This window comes from Phascolarctos cinereus, unplaced genomic scaffold (assembly GCF_003287225.1).
Source record: "Phascolarctos cinereus isolate Bilbo 61053 unplaced genomic scaffold, phaCin_HiC Scaffold_726;HRSCAF=1367, whole genome shotgun sequence".
Taxonomy (NCBI): Eukaryota; Metazoa; Chordata; class Mammalia; order Diprotodontia; family Phascolarctidae; genus Phascolarctos; species Phascolarctos cinereus.
Genome location: NW_027556098.1, coordinates 97,894,180 through 97,919,149, shown reverse-complemented (window position 1 = coordinate 97,919,149; position 24,970 = coordinate 97,894,180). Strand labels below are relative to the sequence as shown.

Sequence of the window (24,970 nt, the reverse complement as noted above, 5' to 3'; positions counted from 1 at the left end):
AGCCTATATCAGACTGTGCAACGTCTTGGGTAGGGGGGAAAGAGGTGGAGAAAAATTTTAAACTCAAAAGTTTATGGAAGCGATTGTTGATAAATCAAAATAAATTAATTTTTTAAAAAAAGGAGTAGAGTACATCCACTTGGGATAACATTCTTAGTTTGAAATTTAAATGGACATGGTTTCTGCCTGAAATAGTCCTTCTTAAATGATTTTTTATCCTTCCATTTTTCAAAACTCCCCAGAAAATAAAAACAGTGCTATAGCCAACAAGGTGGAAAAGTGTAGAGTCTTGCCTTATCTTCCCAAGTCAACCAACAGCTCCCAGAGGGACCATGGGAGAATGACTGTCACTTTTCTGGACTTCAGTTTGTGCATTAGTAAAATGTAAATAGCATCTCTCAATGCTCCAGAGCGCCTATGAAGATTGAAGACCTTATGGCCCTGAGGAGGAAGACACTATATTGAGCCATGCAAATTAGCCAAGATCCAGGGTCTGGAGGAAATTAGGTTGGGCCTGAAAGGAACAGTGTTGTAGGCAAGTAAGAATTTTAATTAAAACTTGAAATACAACCCCATGGCACTGGTGCCGTAGTAACAGTCAATTCCATCAAGTAAATGTAAAAACCCTGGATGAACACATTGAAGAATCTGGCCAAACTTATGATATACTGCAAAGTTTTTTAAAGTTTACTTGCAAGAATAGAACATAAAAATATAAAGTGATAAAAAGTGGCTCACTGCTTGATACAAATACCATCATCCATCTTGGATGCTCTTCTCTCTTTACACTCTCATTTGGTAACCTCATCAGCTCCCATGGGCTGACTCATCACTATACAGCACCTCTAGATCTATAGGTCCAGGCCTCTTACTCTCTCTCCTCTCTACTAGCACAGTGCTCGGCAGAGGAGTGGAGAACCTGCAACCTTGAGTTCATATGTGGCCTTCCAGGTCCTCAAGTTCCGGCCCTTTGATTGAATCTAAACTTCACAGAATAAATCACCTTAATAAAAGGATTTGCTCTGTAAAACTTGGACTCAGTCAAAAGGCTGCACCCAAGGACCTAGAAGGCCACATGTGGCCTTCAGGCAGCAGGTTCCCCAAACCTGGCCTGACACATAGTAAGTACTTAATATATGCCTAATGATCTATTCTTAAATTCCCCTTCCCCCTTTCTACAGCTGTATTCCTATTCATAACTGTCTTTTTACATTTGTCCTATTAAACTGACTAACACAGGAAGATATAAAGACCATTTTTTCCTGAAAATCAGATAGATGTAGGTCCTCAAGATACACAGGGATTTGGTTAATGGAAGTTATTGGAACTATAACATGTGTTCTTAGACCCTCAGAGCATAGAATTCTAAAGCTTGGCAGACTTGTCTCATTCTAGAATTCTGAGTCTATCAATCTACCTTTTCTCTAAGCTTTTCAGAAGTGAGAAAGGAGATTGTGATCATTGTTCCAATGGACTAAGAATGCAGAGAGGAAGAAAAGGGCCTCTATAAGGAAGGTATCATTCTCTTAACTAGAAAATTAGAGGGGCAGCTAGGTGGCGGCGTAGTGGATACAGCACTGGCCCTGGATTCAGCAGGACCTGAGTTCAAATCCAGCCTCAGACACATAACACTTGCTAGCTATGTGACCCTAGGCAAGTCACTTAACCCCAATGCCTAACCCCCCCCACCAAAAAACGAGAAAATTAGATAAGCTTTACCATGTTAGAGAAGAGGGCTAAATAAGCAGTAGGAAAGTATCGAAGTCTCTAAGGTTACATTTATTTACCCTTTCTCTAGGGTGTTTCCATTATTTCACTATTTTACTTATCAGGTCTTGGGTTAGAGCGGGTAGGCATACAGTGGAGAGCTCGAGCTTGAGAATTAGAAGACCTGTGCTCTGTGACTGTCACTAATTAAATGAGTGACCTTTGGTAAGTCACTTCTACCACCCAGGGCTTCAATATGATTTTTTTCTTGTCTCCTCAATTAGGCTACAGACTCCTTGAGGGAAGGAAATTTGTATTTTACTTCTTTTGTATTGTCCATATAATATGGGCATATACTGTGAGTGGATACTCAGTAGATCACAAAAATTAGAGCTGGAAAAAATTTGACAAAAATCACTTAGTTCAATCTCTTCATTCTACAGACAAAGAAACTGAGGCCCAGGGATGTCAAGTGATTTACCAGAAGATAACCAGTTAGAAAGAGAGCCAGGATTTGAATTTGGTTCCAAACCTAATGCTCTTTCCAGTAAAAAATGAGCTCTTATCCCTAACACTGTTGCCTTTCCTTTGATTAAAATCCATTAGTCCTAGGGAAGTTTATTCTAATTCAGCACACCTAACCTTGTGTCCTACTAATTTCTACACCCAAACCTTCTACTCCAGGCATTCCCAGAACTTGTATTTTCCTACCCTTTCCCATTGTGTGTCTTTCATCTCTGCCTTTCAAAATTCTTCCTCCAAGGCCTCACTCAAGAGCCACCTCTTCCACAAATCCTCCCCTGACTGTTCCAGTTACCGATGCTCTCCCAGGCCTCTCCTATCCTTGTGAACACACGTACTATATTACTAGGACATCCCTTGGGTCAGTACCTTGTTTTGCAGTTATCTGTGTACCTTCTTAACCTGAGTTACAAGACTGTAAACCGGCACAAATATTAAATCTGATTCATCCTTTTATCCCCCGGGGGCCTAGCACAGTGCCTCAAATACGACAAACAAAACAGGTATTTTTTAAATGAATCTAGTGGGTAAAAGAAATCTGGTATATCCTTATACTGGATTCTGATGCAGATTCCAACAGGACCGTATTATTAGGCCAGCCCCTACATCATGTTTTAAAATGAGGATTCTTTAATCTGGATTTGTGAACTTATTTTTTTTTTTAATATTTTGAGAAGGGGTCCACAGGTTTCATCAAACTGCCAAAGGGGTCCATGAGACAAAAAAGTTTAAGAACCTCTATTTTAAAGGATTTGACAGAATAAAGAATAATCCAGGTGGTAGCCAACACAGAGGCACATATCTCTATACTACTACTACTACTCCTACTCCTCTCATGACTAGTTTTCATTACAAGCATAGGATCCTATAACAGTTTCTAAAAAGTGACCTTCCTAGATTTCTATGATTTAAGCTAAGGATTCAAGCTAAAAGATCAAGCCCTGGATCCTGGCCACTAGCACTTAACCTAACAGAAATACTAAGAATTTAACTAGATTAAGGCTGCCAATTCAGAGGGCCCAAAAGAGACTTCTGCCATGTTCAACACTCCTCTCTTTTTGGACTTGACTAGTTTGGCCTACAGGATCTCTTTGGCTTCAGAGGCTCAACAACCAAAAAAAAAAATTCAACATCAATATTTCATATAAGAGATCACAGCTAAGACAAACTCCTACTCCCCACAACCCACCTTAACATTAATATGAGAAGAAAATTTCAAGACTGATATCCCTTCCCAAGCTTCCTCCTAATATCATAAAAGTTATACAGATTTTATATAAAGGGCCTTGCCCTACAGAGGTGCAAAAAAAGAGAAACAATCAGTGTTGGAGGTGCTGCCTGAAGATGGAAATGCTAATTCTCTACTGTTGGAGCTACATGTTATTCCAACATTTCTGCAAAATGATTTAGAATTCAGTAAGAAAAGTCACTAAATTGTTCATGCCCTTTAATCCTGAGCTCCCATATACCCCAAACAGGTGAAAAAAAAAAGATGCAAGAGACACCAAAAATTTATGGCAGCATTTTTTGTGGGAGCAAAAATTTGGGAACAAAGTGGGTGCCCATCTATTAGAGAATGGCTTAAAAAAATGTAATATATCAATGTAACAGAAGAATCAAAAAATATGAGGAATTCAGAGAAGTATGGGAAGACTTGTATGAATTAATACTGACTGAAGCAGGCAGAACCAGGAAAACTATAAACATGACTACACTGAGATAAATTAAAAGAACAGTCAAAGATAAACAATGTATAACTGTAATGACAAGCATTAGTCCAGAAAAGAAATGAGAAAATGCACCTTTCTCATTTCCTAGAAGAGATGGAGAACTATGGATGCAAAACATTCATACATTTCAGATATAACTGCTGAGTAGTTTGGTTTTGCTTTACTAGTTTGGTTTGGTTTTGTTTACATTACAAACAAGAGCTCACTAACACAAGACTTCAAAAAAGCAGAGGCAGATCCAGAACTAATTGGGATATAAAAAACAAAAGGCATCATTAAAAAGCTAATTTTTTTCTAAAGGTTCTGCTCCAGTCTTTTACTATGCTCCCTGACCTAGCTCTAAAGAAGGGCAATAGTTCTCAAATAACTACAGGCTGATTTTTGGTGACATTTCATGAGCTATAATTTAATTAATTCTGGTGAAGTTTTTTGTTTGTTTGTTTCTAGATGTTGTAAGTATGAAATGATGGTTCATTTTGCCTGCTATAGAAAGTCACAGGTCAAAAATATTGGAGAAATAGACACCAAGAGTAGTATAAATCAAGGTAGAAAGGGCAAGGGGATGGGAAGTAGCTGCTCTTCCTGAATTTGATTTTGATTCAATCTCTCAGTCTAAGCACTGTGAATCACAGTGATGGACAAAAGAAATGGTGCTCAACTGACTCTGACGTCTATGAGGAAAGCATCCATCAAGGGAGATATGTATAATAATTTTTGTTGTTCAGTTGTATCTGAGTCTTTGTGACCCTGTAGACCACCGCACACCAGTATGGTCCATGGGATTTTCTTGGCAAAGATAGCGGAATGGTTTACCATTTTTTTTCCCACTGGATTAAGAGGTTTACATGACTTGCCCATGGTTAACAAATAACTACACGTCTGAAGCCTGGTTTGAACTAAGATCTTCCTGACTCCAGGCCCAAGACTCTATCCACTGAGCCATCTAGCTGACTCCATGTAAAATGATAGAGAATCAATCTACAATCAATCACATATAAGACAAAGAGGATTCATGACCTGAAAACTAATTAGCCCCCATAAATAAAACTATTATCACTTCTCTTGCACTGCACATGAAAAACCAGATGCACAGTGATCAGTGACTACGAGCTCCTTATCCAGCTGGCAAGGCAAATTCTGTCATTATTTTTGGTTTGAAGAGATCCCAAGTCTGGTGTCAGCACTGCTAACATGTGGAGCCACAGCGCCACCTACAGCGTGGATGTGGTTTTTCTGTTCTAGAGCCCGTCCTGTACTGAACTGCAGAGCCACAGCTTCCCTTCAGCTACCAAGCCAAAGCTTTGCACTTACTTGGAAACCTTGTGGTTTCCAGAAGAAACTTGTTGGTTAAGACCAGCAATGATTTTATCTTTCTCTTTAATCTGTACTTGCTTCTGTTGCCACTGGAGAACCATGGCTTCCAACTGTTTTTTGAAGTCCTGTTAAAGGAAAAGTAGCATATCTTAGTTAATGCTATTCAGGTCACCGAGAAAAGGTAGAGATGGCAAATGCTGTTTGAAATAATATTACTACTAATAATAATTAATAACAATATAATAATGTATAATCAACAATAAATTATAACTTATAATGAATAATAATAATAACAGCAATCTTTATGGGAAAAGTTAAAACATTTTACAGGCATTATCATAGTTGAGCCTCACATAAGGTCTTAGAGGCATTATCAGACTTTACAGATAATAAACTGTCTCGAAGAGGTTAAGTGACTTGACAGCGAGATTCTCTGATTCTTCTCAGAATTGGAGTGAATGGAGTAAAAGGAATTATGCTCACTGCACATTGCCTCCGTGCTTCCCAGAGCTGCTGCTGCTGCTGCTCCCCGGTTTCCTCTTGACTTTTTATATGTTTTGTGGTTGGTTTGTTCCTTGTGCCCTGAGAGGGGAAAGAAACGAGTCTCTGAGCTCTGGTTCAGCAGAAACTATGCTTTTTCCCCAGAAAGGGATTCTTACTTCAGCTTTTTAGAGGGGCAGTCTAAAGGTGTAGTGAGATAATGCTGGGTCGACCAGAGGTGCTCTGATACATTGATCTGGTTTTATGTTTGTTGTGGCTGTTGAATGGGAAACATATAAATTTCATGTCACTGAGGACAGAAAGCCACTATTTAATCCTCAAGGTGACAGCCAAGACTGGCAATGATACTCTACTTTCAAAAGGCTTACTCTGTTCTCATGATTGAAAAGGAAAGAAAAGTACATCAATTAGGTGAATGTACCACTATCAGTCAGGAAATCATCTGTTAACTGTGATCTTCTCAAGAATGTATTAATGTATCCACATCCATAAATGCCATTCCATTAATAACTAGTACTCTGGCTATTAATAGTCAATTCTCAATACAGCGAGTCCTTAATTATCCATGGGAGGGATTCCCACACTGCCTTTGAGGAAAAAACACTCACAATTATTTATTAATATTATCATCTACTCTGCCTAATTAAGACATTTGTTAACACACATCTTCCTACCTGCTGAAGCGCAAACAATACACAATCAGGTAACTTCATTAAAAGCAGAGACTGCTGCCAAGCCAGAGAGAGCAGCTGTTGTAAACTATGGGAGATATAGATTTCAAGCTGAAAAGGACCACAGAGGCTATCTATCTAGTCCAGCCCCTTCATTTTAGAGATGAAGGAACTGAGGCCCTGGAGGTTAAATGACTTGCTTGGGGCACATGGGTAGCATCGAGCAGTCAAACAGGGAACTGCGCCCAGGTCCTCTGACTCTGTGTCCAGCATTATTTACACTGCCTCCCCACATATCTCTACAACATGCTGTCTTGGAGAATTTGTCCTAACCAGATCAAAAAACACCATTACAAGGGATCACCAGAATGGAAATGACATCTTTTTACAGAACCTTTCCTTTTAATGATATTTGCACTGATGGAATTTGTTTTTCCTTTTAATGGGCAGAAATCTTTTTTTTTAGCAATTAATTTCTAATTACTTCTTCCCAACAATAATTTACAAGCATTTGGAATAAGGAAATATTGTTTCTAATGTTCAATAGGTTGTTCCTTGTCTCTTCAATTGACAAACATAGTACAGGTTATTTGAGCTAAATGCTTCCCAGAGAGCTTAGAATAATGGGGGGGGGGAGGAAGAGAGTAGAGATTTTAATGTAGAAGGCATTTGCATGGCATCTAAATAAATACCTATTGAATTGGATTGGCCTAGATCACCCCAGGCTAGGTTTAAAAATTGCAGCCCTCTGTACTTGTACCTCTTATGCTATCATCTACCAGAAACTCTGAACCTTCATTAGAATACATGTGACTAGACAATTTAAAATAAACATCTCAAAGTCACAGAGGATGGAATTTCCTGGCATTCAAAATAGAGTACATGGATTTTGAGAAGTAAAACTAAGAAGTACCCCTCATTTGGTCCCCTTGTAATGCCCCAGAGCTTGTCTTCTTGCTTTGAGGGAAAAGTAACAGGATTATTATTGAGTTTTTTAAAAAACCTCTTTCACAAGGAGACAGGCAGAGTCACTTCCTTACACAAGCAGACAGGTCGGGCCCAGCCAAGCTTACCTGGTCTGAGAAGTCTGGGGTGCCTGCCTGAGCTGGGCTACAGGACTCAGAGGCAGGATCACACTGGAGATCACATGGGTTCTTTTTATCTGGTCCATTACTCAGATATGGATTTAAATCTTGAACTTTTTCTACCTGTTCCTCCTTTCTTAGGACATTTGGACTATGGAGAAATAATTAAAATGATTTTTAAAAAATTTACATCAATACTTTTCATCCAAACATTCCTACTCATTTTACCATCACAATATCTGAGAGGCAGGCTGGGGACTGGGGGAGATTGTTACACTGGTACTTTGTTGGGGGAGCTATGCATTGGTAGAGACATTCCGAAAAACGTTCAGAAAAAACTTGAGGCCAGGCTTTCCCGCACGCACATACCAAAACATCAGTATTCCAAATTGTTTTCAAAAGCCTGGAACAAGTTAAGTTTGCAAGTCCTCTAACATCTAAAATCTATTCATAGCACAAAATCTACCTCCCAATGCAGTGGTTCCCAAACCTACATTCCTATTTTAATTAACCTTCCTCTTCTCCAGGCATATTTCAGCCCAGCTTCACCTCCAAGACCTGGTACTATAGCCTTTGGAACCCCTACTACAGTTCTCAACAAACACCTTTATATCCTTGAACTTTTTAACCATCATTCCTACTATCCCCTCACTTTAACTGAAACCTGGATCTTTCCTGAGAACAGTATATCCAAGTGTAGGACCCATTTCCTTCCTGATTCAACTCATGAGGCTTGGTGGGAGAGTGTCCATCCATATTCCTCACTCCCCATTTCTGCTCCAAGATTATTCATCCTCCCTTTTTTGAGTACAGTAATGAGCTTCTAGCACCCACTCCCCATCCTTGTGATAGTCATCTACCATCCTCTTCCAAGCAGCTTTCTGAAACTGAAATCAAAGATGGCTGTTTGATATTGCTTATGACAAGATATCATACCAAGAGAAAAAGCTAAGAAATATACCTAGACTGAAATCCATTCAGTGATCAAACAAATTACATCTACAGTAATGTTTCTGGCATTGTTAGAAGCATCTTCTAAATATGTGACATAAACTTTGTTGGCTTAACATTTGAAAATACCAAAACTGCTTCTTAGATTCCTTTCTACTTTAAGTTTAAAATGGCATGTTTTGAGAGGATTTTACAGATTTGTGAAGATATAATTAATGGTTTTTAAAAACTAAATAATGTTTGCTATCTTTTTTATTAAATTGCCATAGTAGAGGACAGAATAAGATTTGGGGTAAATTTTACTTCTACTTCCGAATTGCTGGGAAATTCAAATAAATAGCTTTCAGACTTAAGAGTCTCCCTCTCCAGTTCCATGCCTGCTGTCGTTCTGGGGGCATCAATATTCATGTTAATGATTCCTCTAACAACCTGACCATAGTCACTCAACTTCCTCAATTCCAAGACAGACTTCTGTGTCTACCCCACTTCAACCATATACTATCAGTTACCCCCTTACACTTTACCATCTTTCATATCCAGAATACTGAAATTTGTATGCATCTTACATGTCCTCATTACTAACCATCTGGACTATATACTGCGTCACTGCTATGTTGCTAAGGTTTTAATAGCAAGATCTTCTTATGCAAGCCAAGACAAAAGAATTGTTCTTAAAAAAAATACTCCCTTAAGAATCCTTTCCAACTGTTCTATAAATTAAAAGGAAGCAACAGCTTCCTGAAAAGTCTTACACTTTCTCTGTTCTCTCCCCATACCAATCCAACCTTGATACCCCTGGGAGAATAATTTTCCTTTTTCACAGATCTGGTCATATCATACACCCACTAAAAATATCTGCAGTGCTTACCTACTACCTACCAAATAAAATTCAAACTCCCTTGTCTGGTATTTAAAATCACTCTACCTTTCTAGGATAACTCATCAATTCCACTCCATACATTCTACACATCTGTCCAACTGGACTAATTTGCATTTCCTTGACACATTCAGCTCTTTTCCACTTCTGTGCTTTTGCTCAAACTATTCCCAGTACCTGGAATGTTCTCCCTCTCTCTTTTTACTAGCTAAATTCCTACTCATTCTTTAAAGTCTATCTCAAACGTCACTTTCTCTATGAAAACTTCCTTGATGTCCCTGTCATTAATGTCTTTCTCTCTCAGATATTAAATAGTACTTTATTTTTTAAGTCTGATGCACCTGCTATGTAACATTGTTGATTATAATTATCTGTGTTAGTTGCCAAAGCCTTTTCTCCATCTTCATCCTTCTGGACTTCTCTGTAGCCTTTGGCAGTCAAGCCCCATCTTCTCCTTGATACTCACTTCTCTCAAGGTGTTTGTGACACTACTCCCTCCTGGTTCCTCTTCTTATCTAGCTGACCAATACTTCTCAGTTTCCTTTGCTATATCTTTATCCAGCACATAGCTGCTAACAGTGGGTATCCTCCAGTACTCTGTCCTGGTCCTTCTTCTCTTCTCCTTCTATACTGTTTCACTTGGTGATCCCCTCAGTTCCCATACAGCCAATTGGCATCTCTGTTAATGATTCTCAAATCTACTTGTACAGCCCTAACCACTCCCTGACTTTCAGTCTCATGTTTCCAGTTGTTTATTGGACATCTCTAACTGGACATCCCACAGACATCTTAAACTCAGTATGTCTAAAGCCAAACTCATTGTCCTTCCCTCAAGTCCCCACTCTAAATTCCCTATTATTGTGGAGGGTACCACCATCCTCCCAGTCGCCCAGGCTCGAGACCCAGGTGTCGTCCTTGACTTTTCACTCCCCCATACCCAATCAGGCAGCAAGTTCTGTCATTTCTGCATTGGTAACATCACTCATAAGCCCCCTTCCTCTCCTCTGACACTGCCATCACCCTGGCACAGGCCCTCATCACCTCCTATCTGGACTGCTGCATGAGCCTTTTGGTTGGTCTCCCTGCCTTAAGTCTCTCCCCATTCTAATCCACTCTCCAACTTAGAAGTCAAATTGAGCTTCCTCAATTTCAGGTCTGACCATTTCACCTCTAATTCTCTCCAGCCTTCTCACCCCCACACACTCTGCAATCCAGTGACACTGGTGTCCTTGTACAAGATAAACCATCTCTCAACTCCAGGCATCTTCACTGGCTGCACCCCATGCATGAAATTCTCTCCCTCCCGGCTTCCCTAGTTTCCTTCAATTCCCAGCTAAACCTGACCTACCAGAAGTTTTTTCCCAACCCTCCTTAATGCTAGTGCCTTCCCTACTGTTGATTATCTTCAATTTATTCTGTATCTATTTCTTTGTACCTAATTGCTTGTATGTTGTCTTCTCCATTAGATTATGAGCTCCTCAAATATAGGGCTGTCTTCTGCCTTTCTTTGTATTCCCAGTGCCTAACACAGTGCCTGGCACACAGCAGGTGCTTAATAAATGCTTATTGACTGTGTTTTTATCTTATCCCCTATATTACTACATGCTTCAATGAGATCAGGGATTGTTTTAATCAAACTTGATATGCTTCTCAGAACCTAATAATGTTTAACATTTTGTTTAACAAAGACGTAACATTTGTTTAACTTATTGAAAGACATGGACAGATGGAAGGAAGCAAGGGAGACAGAGAAGATGAAGAAGGGAGAAAGAAGGGGAGGAAAAGAGAAGGAAGTGAGGGAAAAGGGGAAAAAAGAAAGCAAGCAGGAAGACAGTAAGTCAGGCAGGGAAGGAAAGTCTAATTCCCTAGGGTCACACAGCTAGTTAGTAGAAGAGCCAAGACTTGAATGTACAATTCCTAATTATTAATCCCAGGGCTGTTCACATTGTATCACATTAAATCCTAGTATTACTTTAGAAGAAATTACTATGAACTTAGTTTGGCTCTACTAGCCACCAAAATTAGGTTTTTGCTTATATTTAAAATTAAAGCCAACTTCACCAGGAATTATTTACTAATTTTAAAATGAATAATTTCAATGTTATCCCTTAGAACAAAAAAAATACAAAAATAAAAACTGTACCTTATTGCTACAATCTCACTATTAAGGTCCAAGTTAACTTTACAGAGAATCAGAAATAGCTGTATAAGATGGGTCTTTTTTTAAAAAACAATACCTTTTAAAAAATCTTGATAACATCCAAAATTCCAGCGATAGAAACCACTGAGAAACCAATGAAATACCACCAAAGTTACAACAATAACAAACCAAACAGGAATTCCCAATTCAACATTAATGAAAAAACCTACAAACCTAATATTTCAAGCTTAAATGCTTTATTACTAAGTCCTTCAGAGACATCAGTTCTCTTATTCCCCAAGATTCAGTAGTTTTGGCTTGGGATTTTTTTTTTTTTTAGCTACAATATGGGGTTACAGATGTTCCCCTGCTATTGACTGACCTGATCCTGCTAATGAGCAGAAAGAAATGTCACCCATGACAGAAAGGAACACACAAGAACTCACATAATCTCAAGAGCGGATATGATAAAAGTCCAATACATACCTGATACATTTATTAGAGAATTCTCTATAACAATCTTGTTATGTTTTACATGATAACACATATACAACCTATATCAAACTGCTTACTGTTTTATGAAGGGGGAGGGAAGGCAGGGAAGGAGAAAATTTGGAACCCAAAATTTTATAAAAAATGAATGTTAAAAATTATCTAATTTTGTCTCAAAATTGTCTCAAATACTATTTTCAAAAAACCCACAATCTTGATAAGTAGTCCTTCAGCCTTTACCTAGATCTCCAAATGCAAAGAACTCAATACTCCATTAGACAGCTATTCTATTTTAGACAGTTTTAATGGTCCCTCTGGGAGCTGTTTTAATTATTAGGCAGAATCCCTTTATATTAAACCAAAATCTGCCCTTCTAGGTGAACACAGAAAAACGGGATACAAGGTCAAGCATAAGACATGACCTCAGGTATCTCTGTCTCTTTGACAGGGAGACTGATTAGCGGAAGCAGAGCTAGAGAAAGTATTGCTACTGGTTTACTTGTAGTTGCTAGCATAACAACTCACCCTCTGAGTCACTGGGCATACACTGGGTGCAGGCTCTGAAAGCCACCAGCTCCACCCTTCTTTTTTGAAGATACTCAAAGAAGCACTCTTAGATAATCTGCATGACCTAGCCTAGCTAAAGAAAGGCAGGAGAAAAGCATATAAATAAAAAGATACTGGGAGTCCCTTAGCCAAGCTCCAAAGGTTTAATGGAAGGGGTTGATGTAATTAAGAGGCACAGTGTTCAGGAGCTGAAGGACTAGAATGTACGTAAAACAACAAAACGTTTAAACCAGAGGTACTTGATGTCTAGAGGGTGAGAAATAGCTGCAACTTCAATGATCAGAGGAACAGGGAGCATAGGAGCAGAAATGAGAACAACAACAGTGTCGAGAAGAACCCACAACTCCCTTCAGGAAGGGAGGAGAGTAGCAGCAGAGCAATGGAACAAAGAAAGAAAGAGTTACTAGAAAAACAACAACAACAACAACAACAACAACAACAACAACACATTATGCTGACATGGAAGAGGAAGCACCAATCTCCTCCTTCCTGGGCCCTACTCAGGATACTACATATCTCTGGGGTGACGTAGGAACAAAGTAGCTCACCACTTTGCATACTGATTATTTATGGTTTCAGAATCCTATTATAGCTTTTACTGTGTAAATAAAAGTGATCTACGCCTTGTGATCCTATGTACTTACAATAAGAACTGGTGGTAATCCTTGGGAAGGGGCCAGACACCAGATTCCACCAAGGTGGGAACAATGAGCTAAAAGAAGTGAAGGGTTCCCAAAGTGGACCCGAGTGTGTCATGTCAGAATGCATACTCTGATACAAGTGAATGATCACATTTAAATTTATCAAACATTTGTCCAGCTGTTGTATAGACAAAGCCTGAATAAAACATCGCCACCGTGTCTAAGCTGGTACCTTCCTTTTCTATAAGAATCAACGTCCCTTGTGAAGATGAGTCATTTCTAATCACTAAGTAACTGAGGTCCACTATCAGTGATGAGCATACTACTACCCAAGAATCATAGATTTTCAGTTTGCAAAATTTCCACTGAAGTCAAAAGTACGTCACAGCTGTTAATGTTAACTATGCTGTATACTACGTCTTTACAAGAAACTCTAAGGTCACTAAAACCTAGGTGTAACATTTCTAATGGGAAGATGGGGAAAGTATCATTTTCAACATGATAATAATTACCATTATCATCATTTCTTCATTACTATTTCCTTCCCTCTACAAATGATGTTCTACCAAATGAAATGCAAAATTGTATACCATAGTTTTTATATAAAAAATTATCCCTCAATAATTAACATTATTAATAACAAAATTCAAATAATGATAGTTTACATTTCTACAATTTTGACAGCACTTTCACATCCATTTTTTCATTTAATTCTCACAATTATCCTATGAAGTTTATAGACAATGCATTTATTTTATGGATGGGGAAATTAAGGCTCAGAGGTATCACACAACTTGCTCAAGGTTACATAACTAACAAGTAGTGAAGTCAGGACTAGAATCCAGGTTTCCTGGTTTCTAGCTCAGTGCTCTATTCTCTAAATCATACTGCCTCTCCAGCCAAAACAAAAATTCTTTGTCAGCCATGAGAATAAAGTTCTCTCTATTGCAAAGAGGGCAGGAATAGAGACATGCAAGAGAAAAGCATTTGGGATTGGTAATGAGAACTGGCGTGTATTTTATTACTAGGGTCGATTCTCTAAGAACAAGGGCCATGTCTTGTTCCTGTCCCCTACATCTACTCTAGCAGCAGCCCCAGAGTCAGCTGCTCACTAAATACTGGCTGGGTAGAAGTGTACTGAATTGTTCTAAACTGGATTCAAACTGAACCCAAGTCAGTACTTGAATGTAAGCAATTAAGATTAGACTGCTCTTTAGTGACTACAAAGAAAAGGGCTTAGCAATTCCATTCTTCTATAGCACAAAAAAAGTTACAAGGACTAAGCCACTCTCCTCCCCTGCCCTTAGTGAAAATAATTCCTGACTCCAGGGCTGTGGGACATTGGTTAGGCATTCTTCACATGCATTCAAAAACAGACACTTACCTATGCTCTTTATTCAGCTCTTTATTCTGAAAGAGAGCACAAAGAATTAGCAGAAGATTCAACTATGTCTGCATAGGGTAATGGTCTGTCTATATTTAAAACTTGGAAGATTGATTTGGGAAGTGTGTTTTCAAGCTATTGCCTGACTGCTCTCTGTTGAGAGCTAAATGTTAAGATTTACCTTTTCAAAACTGCCTATACTGCCCCCAGTATAGGGTATGTAACACTAGCCTACACCTGCAACATGAATAACTGAGTGTGTGAATGAAAGAATAAATACTCAACTATGTGCTATGTGTGTATAACACTATGTGTGTTATGTGCCCTATGTAGATACAAAATACCTACAGTAGTGGGAGCCGGCGAAGAGGGTTTTGGTCTCAGGAATCACAGTGATTCCTAGTGAAATCAAGGAACAAAAATAGTTGAAATGGGTCTGCTTAAGGCAGTCATAGTATACATTTATAGGCATTTTTATATTATATATTTCCTCCATTTAGATATGTACAGTCATGCACTAGATAATTTCTAGACTAGAATCAACTCTATCCCACTCCTAATATGATTCTCTATCAGGGTAAGTCACCATGTTTCTAAAAATACTGATCTTGATAGTACCCCTTTAAAATGGAAAACCTTAAAATTCTGAACAAATTGAAACTTTTTCAAAAAGTTGTTTTTTGATAGCATTTGTACTTTTAAATGATTTTATTTCTTCTCCTTTAGTATTGCATTTAATCTGGCAGTATGACTATCTGAGCCTGTGTGACCAGTGACAACTAGGTATGATTTGCATTTTTTCAAATGAAAGAACAGGAAACAACAGTGACCCATAGGAAGCTGTCTAATGGCACTGCAACTTAGGCCTGCTTTTTGGAGGTAAAATGACAAGTGTACATGCACAAGTGGGATGTATCCAAACAGGATCATCAGTTTAACTGCAATCTAGATAACCTATCTGCTTTAGCACAAGGGAATTTTCCAAAAGAAAAATCTTAATTCAAGTCTTTAAAATCAATTAATTTTAAAAGAATTATTAAGTCAAACAGTAAGCTGTAGCATACTAAATAATGATACAGAAAGTATAATAGCAATTACAAAAGAAAAAAAAACTTTTTAGCCAAACTGGTCTATTAACAATTTTGTTTATAACTTACAGTTTAACTCAATAAAATCAACTGTTTTATTTTTCAATTGGCTTCACTTTTTCTTAATCTTATTCAACATCAATGCTTGGGGCTATTCCATTTCTGTTTTACACAGGAGCCTAGCCAGAGAGCAATTAGACAAATACCCTTATTCACAATGTACTTTGACACATATGTGAATTTTAACAAGATCTCAGTTTCCTTCTCATACAACCAGTCAGGAAACAGCAATTTTTTCATCACAGAACCATGAGTCACAGTTGGCTATGTGCTTCCTCAGAATACAAGAAATCCAGGTCTAACTATAGTCTCCAATATCAAATCAGCTCCCTAAAAAAAAATTAGGCACTACAGAAATTAGGCACATTTGTGGAGGTTGGATAAAGGAAGGTTGTTCTTCCTTTCACACAGGTAAGAGTGAATTCTTTACACCCTCTCAGATGTGAAAAAGAAAATCAAGATTTCCTAAACATCTGCAAGGTGATTAAATGCCTGAGGGGAAAATAAATGATGGTGCTATTGCAATACTGAAGCCTAAAATGCATTTTTAAAGGATTAGGATTTTTAACTATCTCTAGATAGAAAGGAATAAAACTTTCCAAGTGACTTTTAATCTAGACATTATGAAGATTTACACATGAAAATATGTAAGTAAAGTTGAACATAACCAAAAATTCCAGATTAAACCATTCAGATCGCAGAATGCCAAGAAATATACACAAGAACTCTTAAACTGTTTTAGCTACCTCTCTACCTGGATTGATTTTAAGCTCCAAGAGTGAATAGATGTATTACATTCAAGTGTTCAGTATAAATGTAGAAAAAAATAAATTAACTGTTTCAAATTCTCTTGGTTTTATAATCTCACTTGTTAAAAATGACAGTCAAGGATTGGTTTTCTGATGACTGATCGTTATCTTGACAGAGTACCTTTAACTTGACAAATCTGACTTGGTAAATAATACTTTATTTTAACCATGTATCATCAAGCCAAGGGGCTTAAAATTTTTTTTATAGGTCAACTTATCATTTGAAGGAACTGTGAGATCTTGACATATATAAAATACCCAATAAATCGTTTCTTTGTTAGGAATTATCCATGCTAACAGTCTCCTTACACAACATTTCTCAGACACTATTTGTAATATGGCTACTATTGCTCTTACCTTCTTAGTCTTATTCTTTTTCTTCTTCTTTAATTTATTATTAACTTGAGCACTCTGTAATGGACATGTCATTACAAACAATTCACTACAGCAAACATAAAACCACAGGGAATATTTTGTTATGTATGAAGAATTTCAGTTCTATTCCACATCCCAGGCTTTACACTGAAATCAAATAATTGTAACCTTTCCTTTTCTAATGTTCTACTACGACTATGTTTCTTTTCAGAGCTACTATCTTTTATGTTGGAAGTCCCACAATCTCACCTGCTCTGGAGAACACAATGAAGAAAACAAAAGGGCATTACTAGACATTCATACTAAGGCTCCAGATGTTTTAAGTCATCACCTGAAACATCAACACTTACACATACAACAAATGGAAAGGCCCTTTGAGAATGATGCTTGGATTTAACAAATAATTTCAAGGGCAATTTAAAAATTTATGGCACTACTTGCTGAATATAAAGGATATTACCAAGTCTTTGGGGGGGGGGAAATAAATTGAAGTTAATCCTCTGATTACTCGTTCAGCCCTTTATCACTAGAGACTGAGTGCAAATTATGAAGAAGCATCCCTCTTAGCTAACCTTTCTAGCCCATTTCTGTTCTCCTATGCCTCTCTTGGCCTCTTTCCCTCTCTCCTTTCTAGTAAGTGAGGAATTAGGGCTGACTGCAGACATAGAGTAGACTAGACAGGAGTATTGGAAATGGAATCCTTCTAGTGTCTTTGTTTCCCTACCTGCCAAAGGGAGGTTCCCTTAAGATTTCGAAAACAGGATCTGTCAGGAATGTTTTGGGTATAGTTATACATGGTGGTAACAATGAATGGTAGGTTAAATGACCTAAGTCTTGTCTAATTCCATGTTTCTATAATTAAGAAGAATTTATACCTCATGGACATCTTTAATAGATTCTATAGAAGATTCGCTGGGTGCTGATTTTTCATCTTTAGGAATTTCTGCTGCGGCAGTTCTTCTGGGTCTGATTTCATATCTTTAATAGAGTCTACTGGAGATGCATTCTGTTCTAGTATCTCATCCTGAAAGATCTCTTCTAGATTACAACCTAAATATCAGAGACAAAGAACTCAAAATCTAGCCACAAATAACTTGGGCTAATTGTCATTATTATGATAGAGTGGAAACCCATAGACATGGGTTTTAGCATCACCTTTACCATTTATTAGATAAGAGACCTTAGAAAAGTCTCTCCCCTTTAAAATAGAGATCATAAAATATACTCTGCCTCCCTCACATTGTTACTGTGAAGACTAACAAAGTTCTTTGTAAACTCTAAAGCAGAGTCTAGCAAACAGTAGGTGCTTAATAAATAGTTACTGAATTGAACTAAAGAACAACAAACAAATACACACTGAGCAAGCACTATGTATGGAATGAGGATGCAAGGACACAAACAACACAGCCCCTGACCTTAAGAAGCTTACTACTAAGGGAATGGGAGAGAGGCATATGTATATAACGCATATAAACTGAAACAGGATAGAGTATAGATAGCTGGGGAGTAGAGGGAAAGGAGACTGCAGAAAGCTTTATAGAGAAGGGAGCACCTAAACCGAGCCTTGAGAGAAGACAAGGATTTGCAAGGTAAAAATAAGGAAAGAGTCCATTCCAGACACCAAGGATAGCTAATTCACAGAGTTGGGAAATGGAATATTAAATCTGAGCAACAATTAATAAATTAGACTAGTTTGGGAAAAAACTATAAAGAGAAATGGCATGAAACAACGCTGGAAAGAGAGGTAACAGGGCCAAATCGTTTAGAGTATTAAATAACAAGTTATGGAGCTCGTTTTCATCTTACAGGTAATGGGCAGACACTGAAAGGTTTTTGAGCTGGAGGAGCTGACATGGTTAGATGTATGCTTTTTAAAAACGGATCTATTCAGATACTAATACAGAAAAGTAGGTGAGGAAAGGGCAGGTAGGTGGCCCAGTTAATAGAGTGCCAGGCCTGGAGTCAGGAAGACTCATCTTCCTAAGTTCAAATCCAGCCTCAAACACTTACTATGTGACCCTGGCCAAGTCACTTAATCCCAATTGCCTAAAAAAAAAAAAAAGAAAGAAAAAAACTAAACAAAGCAGGTGAGAGACAATGAGAGTCTGAACTACAGTGGTGAGAAAGAAATAAATGTAAAGGAGCTAGAATTAACAATGAGGAGGAGGAGGAAGTGGTGGCATTTAAAAATGATTTGGGGCATTTGGGGCAATCAGATGGCACAGCAGATAAAGCACCAGCCCTGGAGTTAGGAGGACCTCAGTTCAAATCTGCCCTCAAACACTTACTAGCTGTGTGACCCTGGACAAGTCCCTGATGGCCTACAAAAATAATAATAGGAATTCAAATTCTTATTAATCGAACTGTCAATGAGAATAAAAGTTTCTAATTATGAGTCACACCACATTACTGTAATTGCTTTTAAGGCAGGGACTGTGTCATATTTATATTTCCATCTTCCCTAATACCTATCACAGTACATATATGTCATATAACTGGTCCTAAGTACCCATTTGTTTAGTGAATAAACAAATGAATGATACACTTACTATGAGAATTCAGTCCTGATTTCACAGCCACTCCTACAGTATAAAAATGAAGTTCAGACGGATATACATTACAAACCCCTTACTGTGATAAAACCAGGACTGAGAGAAAACACCAGAGACTTCTACACCTGCTTCATTCTGCAAGTGATTACAGAAATGGGCACCTTGATTCTTTCCATTTACCCCACTTTTGTCTAGGGGCTCTCTTTAGAATTAAGTATCAAAACCTTAAAAAATTTTAGAAAATAAGATAAACAAGAGTTTTGACTGCTCCATATGACATAATGCCTAAAGACACAGGGATACAAGGAGCAAGTTGTTGGGGGTTGGCTGGTTTTGGTTTTTGTTGGGTTGTGGGGTTTTTTGGGTTGTTTTTTTTTTGGTGTACCATTATAGCCAAATTCAGGTCACTCGGCCACAACAGAAAGACCAGACTGTGATTTGGGGGGAGGGGAGGATTAGAGAGAGGTAGGTCAAAGGTCAAGGTAACTAGCTCTGCTCCTACCATAAGAAGCGCGACAGGGGTGAGGGTATGGGGGGGCGGGGTGTACTATTCCCTCATCCCTCAACCTCCCCTTTTTTCCATTTGAAGAAGATCCCTGAGAATACTTGCCACAGCCACTGAAGTAGGTCAAGAGCTAAGAAGGAAAATGAGCTTCTGAATTAAATCGGAGGAGATAACTCAGGAGGTGAGAAGAGAGTAAAGCTCCAAGGACAGCCGCAGTGACCCAACCCGACCGCCTCCTGGGACCTTCTGGCACAGGGTGGCCTGCGAGGGGAAGTGCTCCCCAGCCATTGGCTGAAAGAGCTACAAGCCCGCCCCCTTCCAGGGAGGAGCTTACTCAACACAGCACCTCTGACTGGTTAGGAGGGCTGAGTGACAGGGGGTCCCCCTGAGGGTGTCCCAAGCGAGCAGGCCCAAGGTACAGAGTGCAAAAGGAACGGAAGCGGGCATGTGAAAATACCACTAAATTGGGATTCTTACCTTTCCTCCCTCCCCTGCGAAGTCTAGGGAAACCTATGGACCCCTTCTCAAAATGATGCTTTTAAATGCATAAAATAAAATACACAAGATTACGAAGGAAACATTACATTAAAATAAAGTTACTTGATGAAAAATGCTATCCATCTCCAGAAAGAATCGGTGAACCTGAGTGCAGAGACTCCATTTTATTTTTCTTGCTTTTTTTTTTGGTTTGTTTTGGGGCAAAAGGGCATATATGGAAATATGTTTTACATGCCTCTATGGTATAACTGATAGCCTTCTCAAAGGGTGGGAAGGAGAGAATTTGTAACTAAAAATGTTTTTAAATGAATTAAAATTTTTTTACATATAGAACTGGGAAATATTTAATGAAATTAAAATATACGAGAAGAAATTTTTAAAAATTTTGAAACATGTTCACAGACTCCAGGTTAAGAACCCTACAACTAAAAGGAAGCCAAATTCTAAGTAATTACAAAATCAAGAAAAGTCTCCAGAGGACAAATAATGACACTTTACCTGCAGGGGTGGTACTAAATGTTTAACAACTGGCTTTTAAAAAATGTATGTAGGATATATTTTTAAGTTTGATCTACATTATTAAAACTTCCTTAAGTCTAGACAGTCAACAAAACAATAAATTAAGGCCGTTGTGTAGCATTTGCCAGTTTCCATCAGGTAAATGCTCACATTCAAAATTTAACAATCGGCTCTCCCAAGGTGATATGAGCTGGTTCAAGCACACGCCCATAATACTTCCCTCTTCATAGCAGAGAGAAAGGGAAGCACCCGGGCAGAATGCTTTATCCATTGTCATATGCAGTCATTGTATTGAATGCTGCTTCTTAATGTTTTGTTTTGTTTTATTGATACAAGGGAGGGTATCAAAAGATACATGAGGGAAGGACATTTCCAAAAATGACTGAAAGGTGATGGATGAATTAATATGCAACTATTAATCACAATGTGCTTAGCATTAGGGATAAAATTCAAGCAAAGAAGACAGTCCATGTTTTGGTTAACAGTTAGAAAGTGAGGTAGAGGCCTGGTTCTGAACAAAATGAGATGAAGGCTTGGTCCACAGGACAGAGTCTAGGGTGCCGTAAGAAAGAGATCAGGAAGACAGTCAAAGCACATGTTGCATGGTTTGCAAATAGCCAGGAAGTGATGTGGAGGTCTGCTCCCAGGCAAAATACGGTAAAAGGTCACTTATCAGAGCCCAGGATCCCTGGAACTCTTTGATGAAAAAAATGCATCAATAAAAAGGATCCTCCTTCCCCCCACCCTCCCAGAATATTATAGCCAAATTCCAGAGCACCCAGGTAAAAAACAAAATACTTCAAGCAGGCAGAAAGAAACAATGAAACGATTCAAATACCACGGAGCCACAGTGAGGACCACACGAGATTTTGTGGCTTCCATGTTAAAGGAGTGGAAGGCATGGACTATTATATTCCAGAAGGCAAAAAAGCTAGAATTACAACCAAGAATCATCTATCCAGCAAAACTGAGTGTAATCTTTCAGAAGAAAAAATGTATTTTAGTGAAATAGAAGACTTTCAAGCACTCCTGATAAAAAGACCAAAGCTGAATAGAAAATTTTATATTCAAACACAAGACTCAAGAGAAGCATAAAAAGGTAAATAGAAAAGAGAAATAACAACAGACTCAATAAGGTTAAACTGTTTACATTCCTATATGTGAAAATGATACGTGTAACTCCTAAGAACTTTATCATTCTTAGGAAAACTAGAAGGAGTCTAAATAGACAGAGAACATGGATGTGAGTTGATTATGTTGGGATAATCTCCAAAAACAATGAAGGGGTGAGAAAAAGGGATGCAGTGGGAGAAGGGGGAAGGGAGAGGAAGAATGGAGAAAATTATCTCACAGAAAAGAAGCATGCACAGAAGAGCTTTTACAGTGGAGGGGAAAATGGGGGGTGTGGGCAATACTTGAACCTCACTCTCATCTGAATTAGTTCAAACAGCAAAGAACATATATATACACACACACACACACACACACACACACACACACACACACACACACACATCAGTTGGCATAAAAATTGAAGTTACCCAACAGGGAAGCAGTAGAGGAAGAAAATAAGAAAAAGGGAGAAAGGTGACAAGAGGTAAGGATGGATTACGGAAGACAGTGGTCAAAAGCAAAACCTGTCCATTTTGAGAATGGACAGGACAAAAAGAGAAAGACAAAGAGAAAAAAATAATAGGATGGAGGAAAATACACAGTGAGTGATCATATCTGTGAAATGTGAATGGAATGAACTCATCTAGAAAATGGAAGCAGATAGCAGAATGAATGAGAAACTAGAATCCAACAATATATTGTTTACAAGATATACACTTGAAACAAAAAGATACACACACACACACACACACACACACACACACTTAAAATAATGGGCTGAACAGAATTTCTTATGCTTCAGCTGAAGTAAAAAAGGCAGGGATAACAATCATGATCTCAGACAAAGCAAAAGCAAAAATAGACCAAATTAACAGAGATAATCAGGGAAGCTACATTCTGCTAAAAGGTACCACAGACAATGAAATAATATTTTAAAAATTTACAGCAAGTTTCTTTGATAAAAGTCTCATTTCTCAAATACGTAAGGGAACTGAGCCAAATTTATAAAAATAGAGTCATTCCCCAACTGATAAATGACCAAAGAATATGAACAGGCAGCCTCAGAAGAAGAAATTATATGAAAAAATGTTCTAAATCACTACTGATTAGAGAAATACAAACTAAAACAACTCTGATACACCACCTCGCACGTACCAGAAATGACAAATGCTAGAGGGGATGTGAGAAAATAAGTACACTAATGAACTATTAGTGGAGTTGTGAACTGAACCGCCCATTCTAGAGAACAATTTGGAACTATGCCCAAAGGGCTATAAAGCTGAACATACCCTTGATCCAGCACTACTAGGCCTGGATCCCAAAGAGATCAAAGAAAAAGATAAAGGAACTATAGGTTCAAAAGTATTTACAGCACCTCTTTTTGTGGTGTCAAAGAATTGGAAATTCCCCATCAATTGGGGAATGACTAAATATGGTATATGACTGTGATGGGAATACTATTGTTCTATAATAAATTATGAGAGGGATGGTTTCAGAAAAGCCATGAGAAGATCTATATGAACTGATACAAAGTGAAGTGAGAAAAACTGAGATCATTGTACACAGTAACAGCAATATTGTAATAATGATAAACTGTGAAGACTTAGCTACTCTGATCAATACAATGATCCAAGACAATTCCAAAGGGCTCTTGATGAAAAATGCCATACATGTCCAGAGAGAGAACTGATGAAGTCTGGGTACAAACTGAAATATGATTTTCTCACTTCTTGTTTTTTTGTGACATGGCTAATATGGAAATATGTTTTGTATGATTTCACACGTATAATTGATATCATATTGTTTACTTTCTCAGTGGGCGTAGGAGAGCATCAGAGAGAGGGGAAAGAATTTCAAATTCAAAATTTAAGACGAATTTTAAAAAGAAAAAAGTGGGCAGAGGGAAAGAGAGCAAAAGCTACACTGGAAAATATGACTCAGTTTCAAACAAAAGAAGAAATCAAAAGTTTGTAGATTACTCTAATGTTTTGTATTTTAGTATTATACATACTTTTTTCAAGGAGAGACTAACACAGACTGATAAGTAGTCTGCCTGACAATATCATTACCAGCTATAATAACTATATAAAGGGGGAAAAAATTAATTATGAGTTCTTGAGGTTGGCATTTCATTAAAAAGAAATTTTGAGAAAGTAAAGCTGCACCTAATAAAACAGAAAGATATTCTGCATTAATACTATTTTATACATGTGGTTTCCCCTTTAGAGTTGCCAATTTTGGTCAAGGCAGCTCAAGAAATAGATTAAAAAATACATAATGGTCCTCATTCCTGTGTAGGCCCTCTTCCATCTTGACAAAAGATGGTGGTGGGGTCACTTAAAATATTAACAGGTGGTATTAAAACTTTGTGCCTCTTAATTTTAGGAGCAATACCAATATTAAGTGGTACTCTCAGTGTTCAACATCCAACATCCAGCTTATTGATGTCCTACTGGAAGAACTAAACCATATCCATCATGACATTTTCACTACTGGGACATAAAGATGCTTTGACCAGATGGAAAGACAATTTAGAGGCCCATCTCATAAGAAGAAAAGAATTGGGGAATTGGTTCCATCATATGCCCAATGATAGCAACATACATTATTTTGGGGGCATTTAGCTACCTGATTTTGCAGTGCTCAAAAGCATAAGTAATATGGGCCAATTACAGATCCTATAACGGACTATTCAAAATGGAATAAATAATGATAGTGCATTGGCTCCTATCCCTTCGGCAGCATTGGCAAAGATGGAATTGGGGAAAGTCTATTAAGCCTGACCAAATACATATAGAAGAAATCCACACAGGAGGTAACATTAAAAAAAAGAATTCAAGGAACAATTAAAAATATATCTCTAAGAACA

At 38.0% G+C, this 24,970-nt stretch overlaps 1 protein-coding gene across 1 annotated transcript in view; it reads right to left on the bottom strand.

The window, feature by feature from the left end:
- Window positions 1-24,970, bottom strand: part of DZIP3 (DAZ interacting zinc finger protein 3) — a 114,046-nt gene that overhangs the window by 25,572 nt on the left and 63,504 nt on the right. The window contains 7 exon segments of the mRNA XM_078146687.1: window positions 5,271-5,398; window positions 5,757-5,855; window positions 7,519-7,681; window positions 14,583-14,608; window positions 16,897-16,950; window positions 17,790-17,861; window positions 17,864-17,964. Coding sequence (XP_078002813.1) covers window positions 5,271-5,398; window positions 5,757-5,855; window positions 7,519-7,681; window positions 14,583-14,608; window positions 16,897-16,950; window positions 17,790-17,861; window positions 17,864-17,964 — 643 coding nt within the window.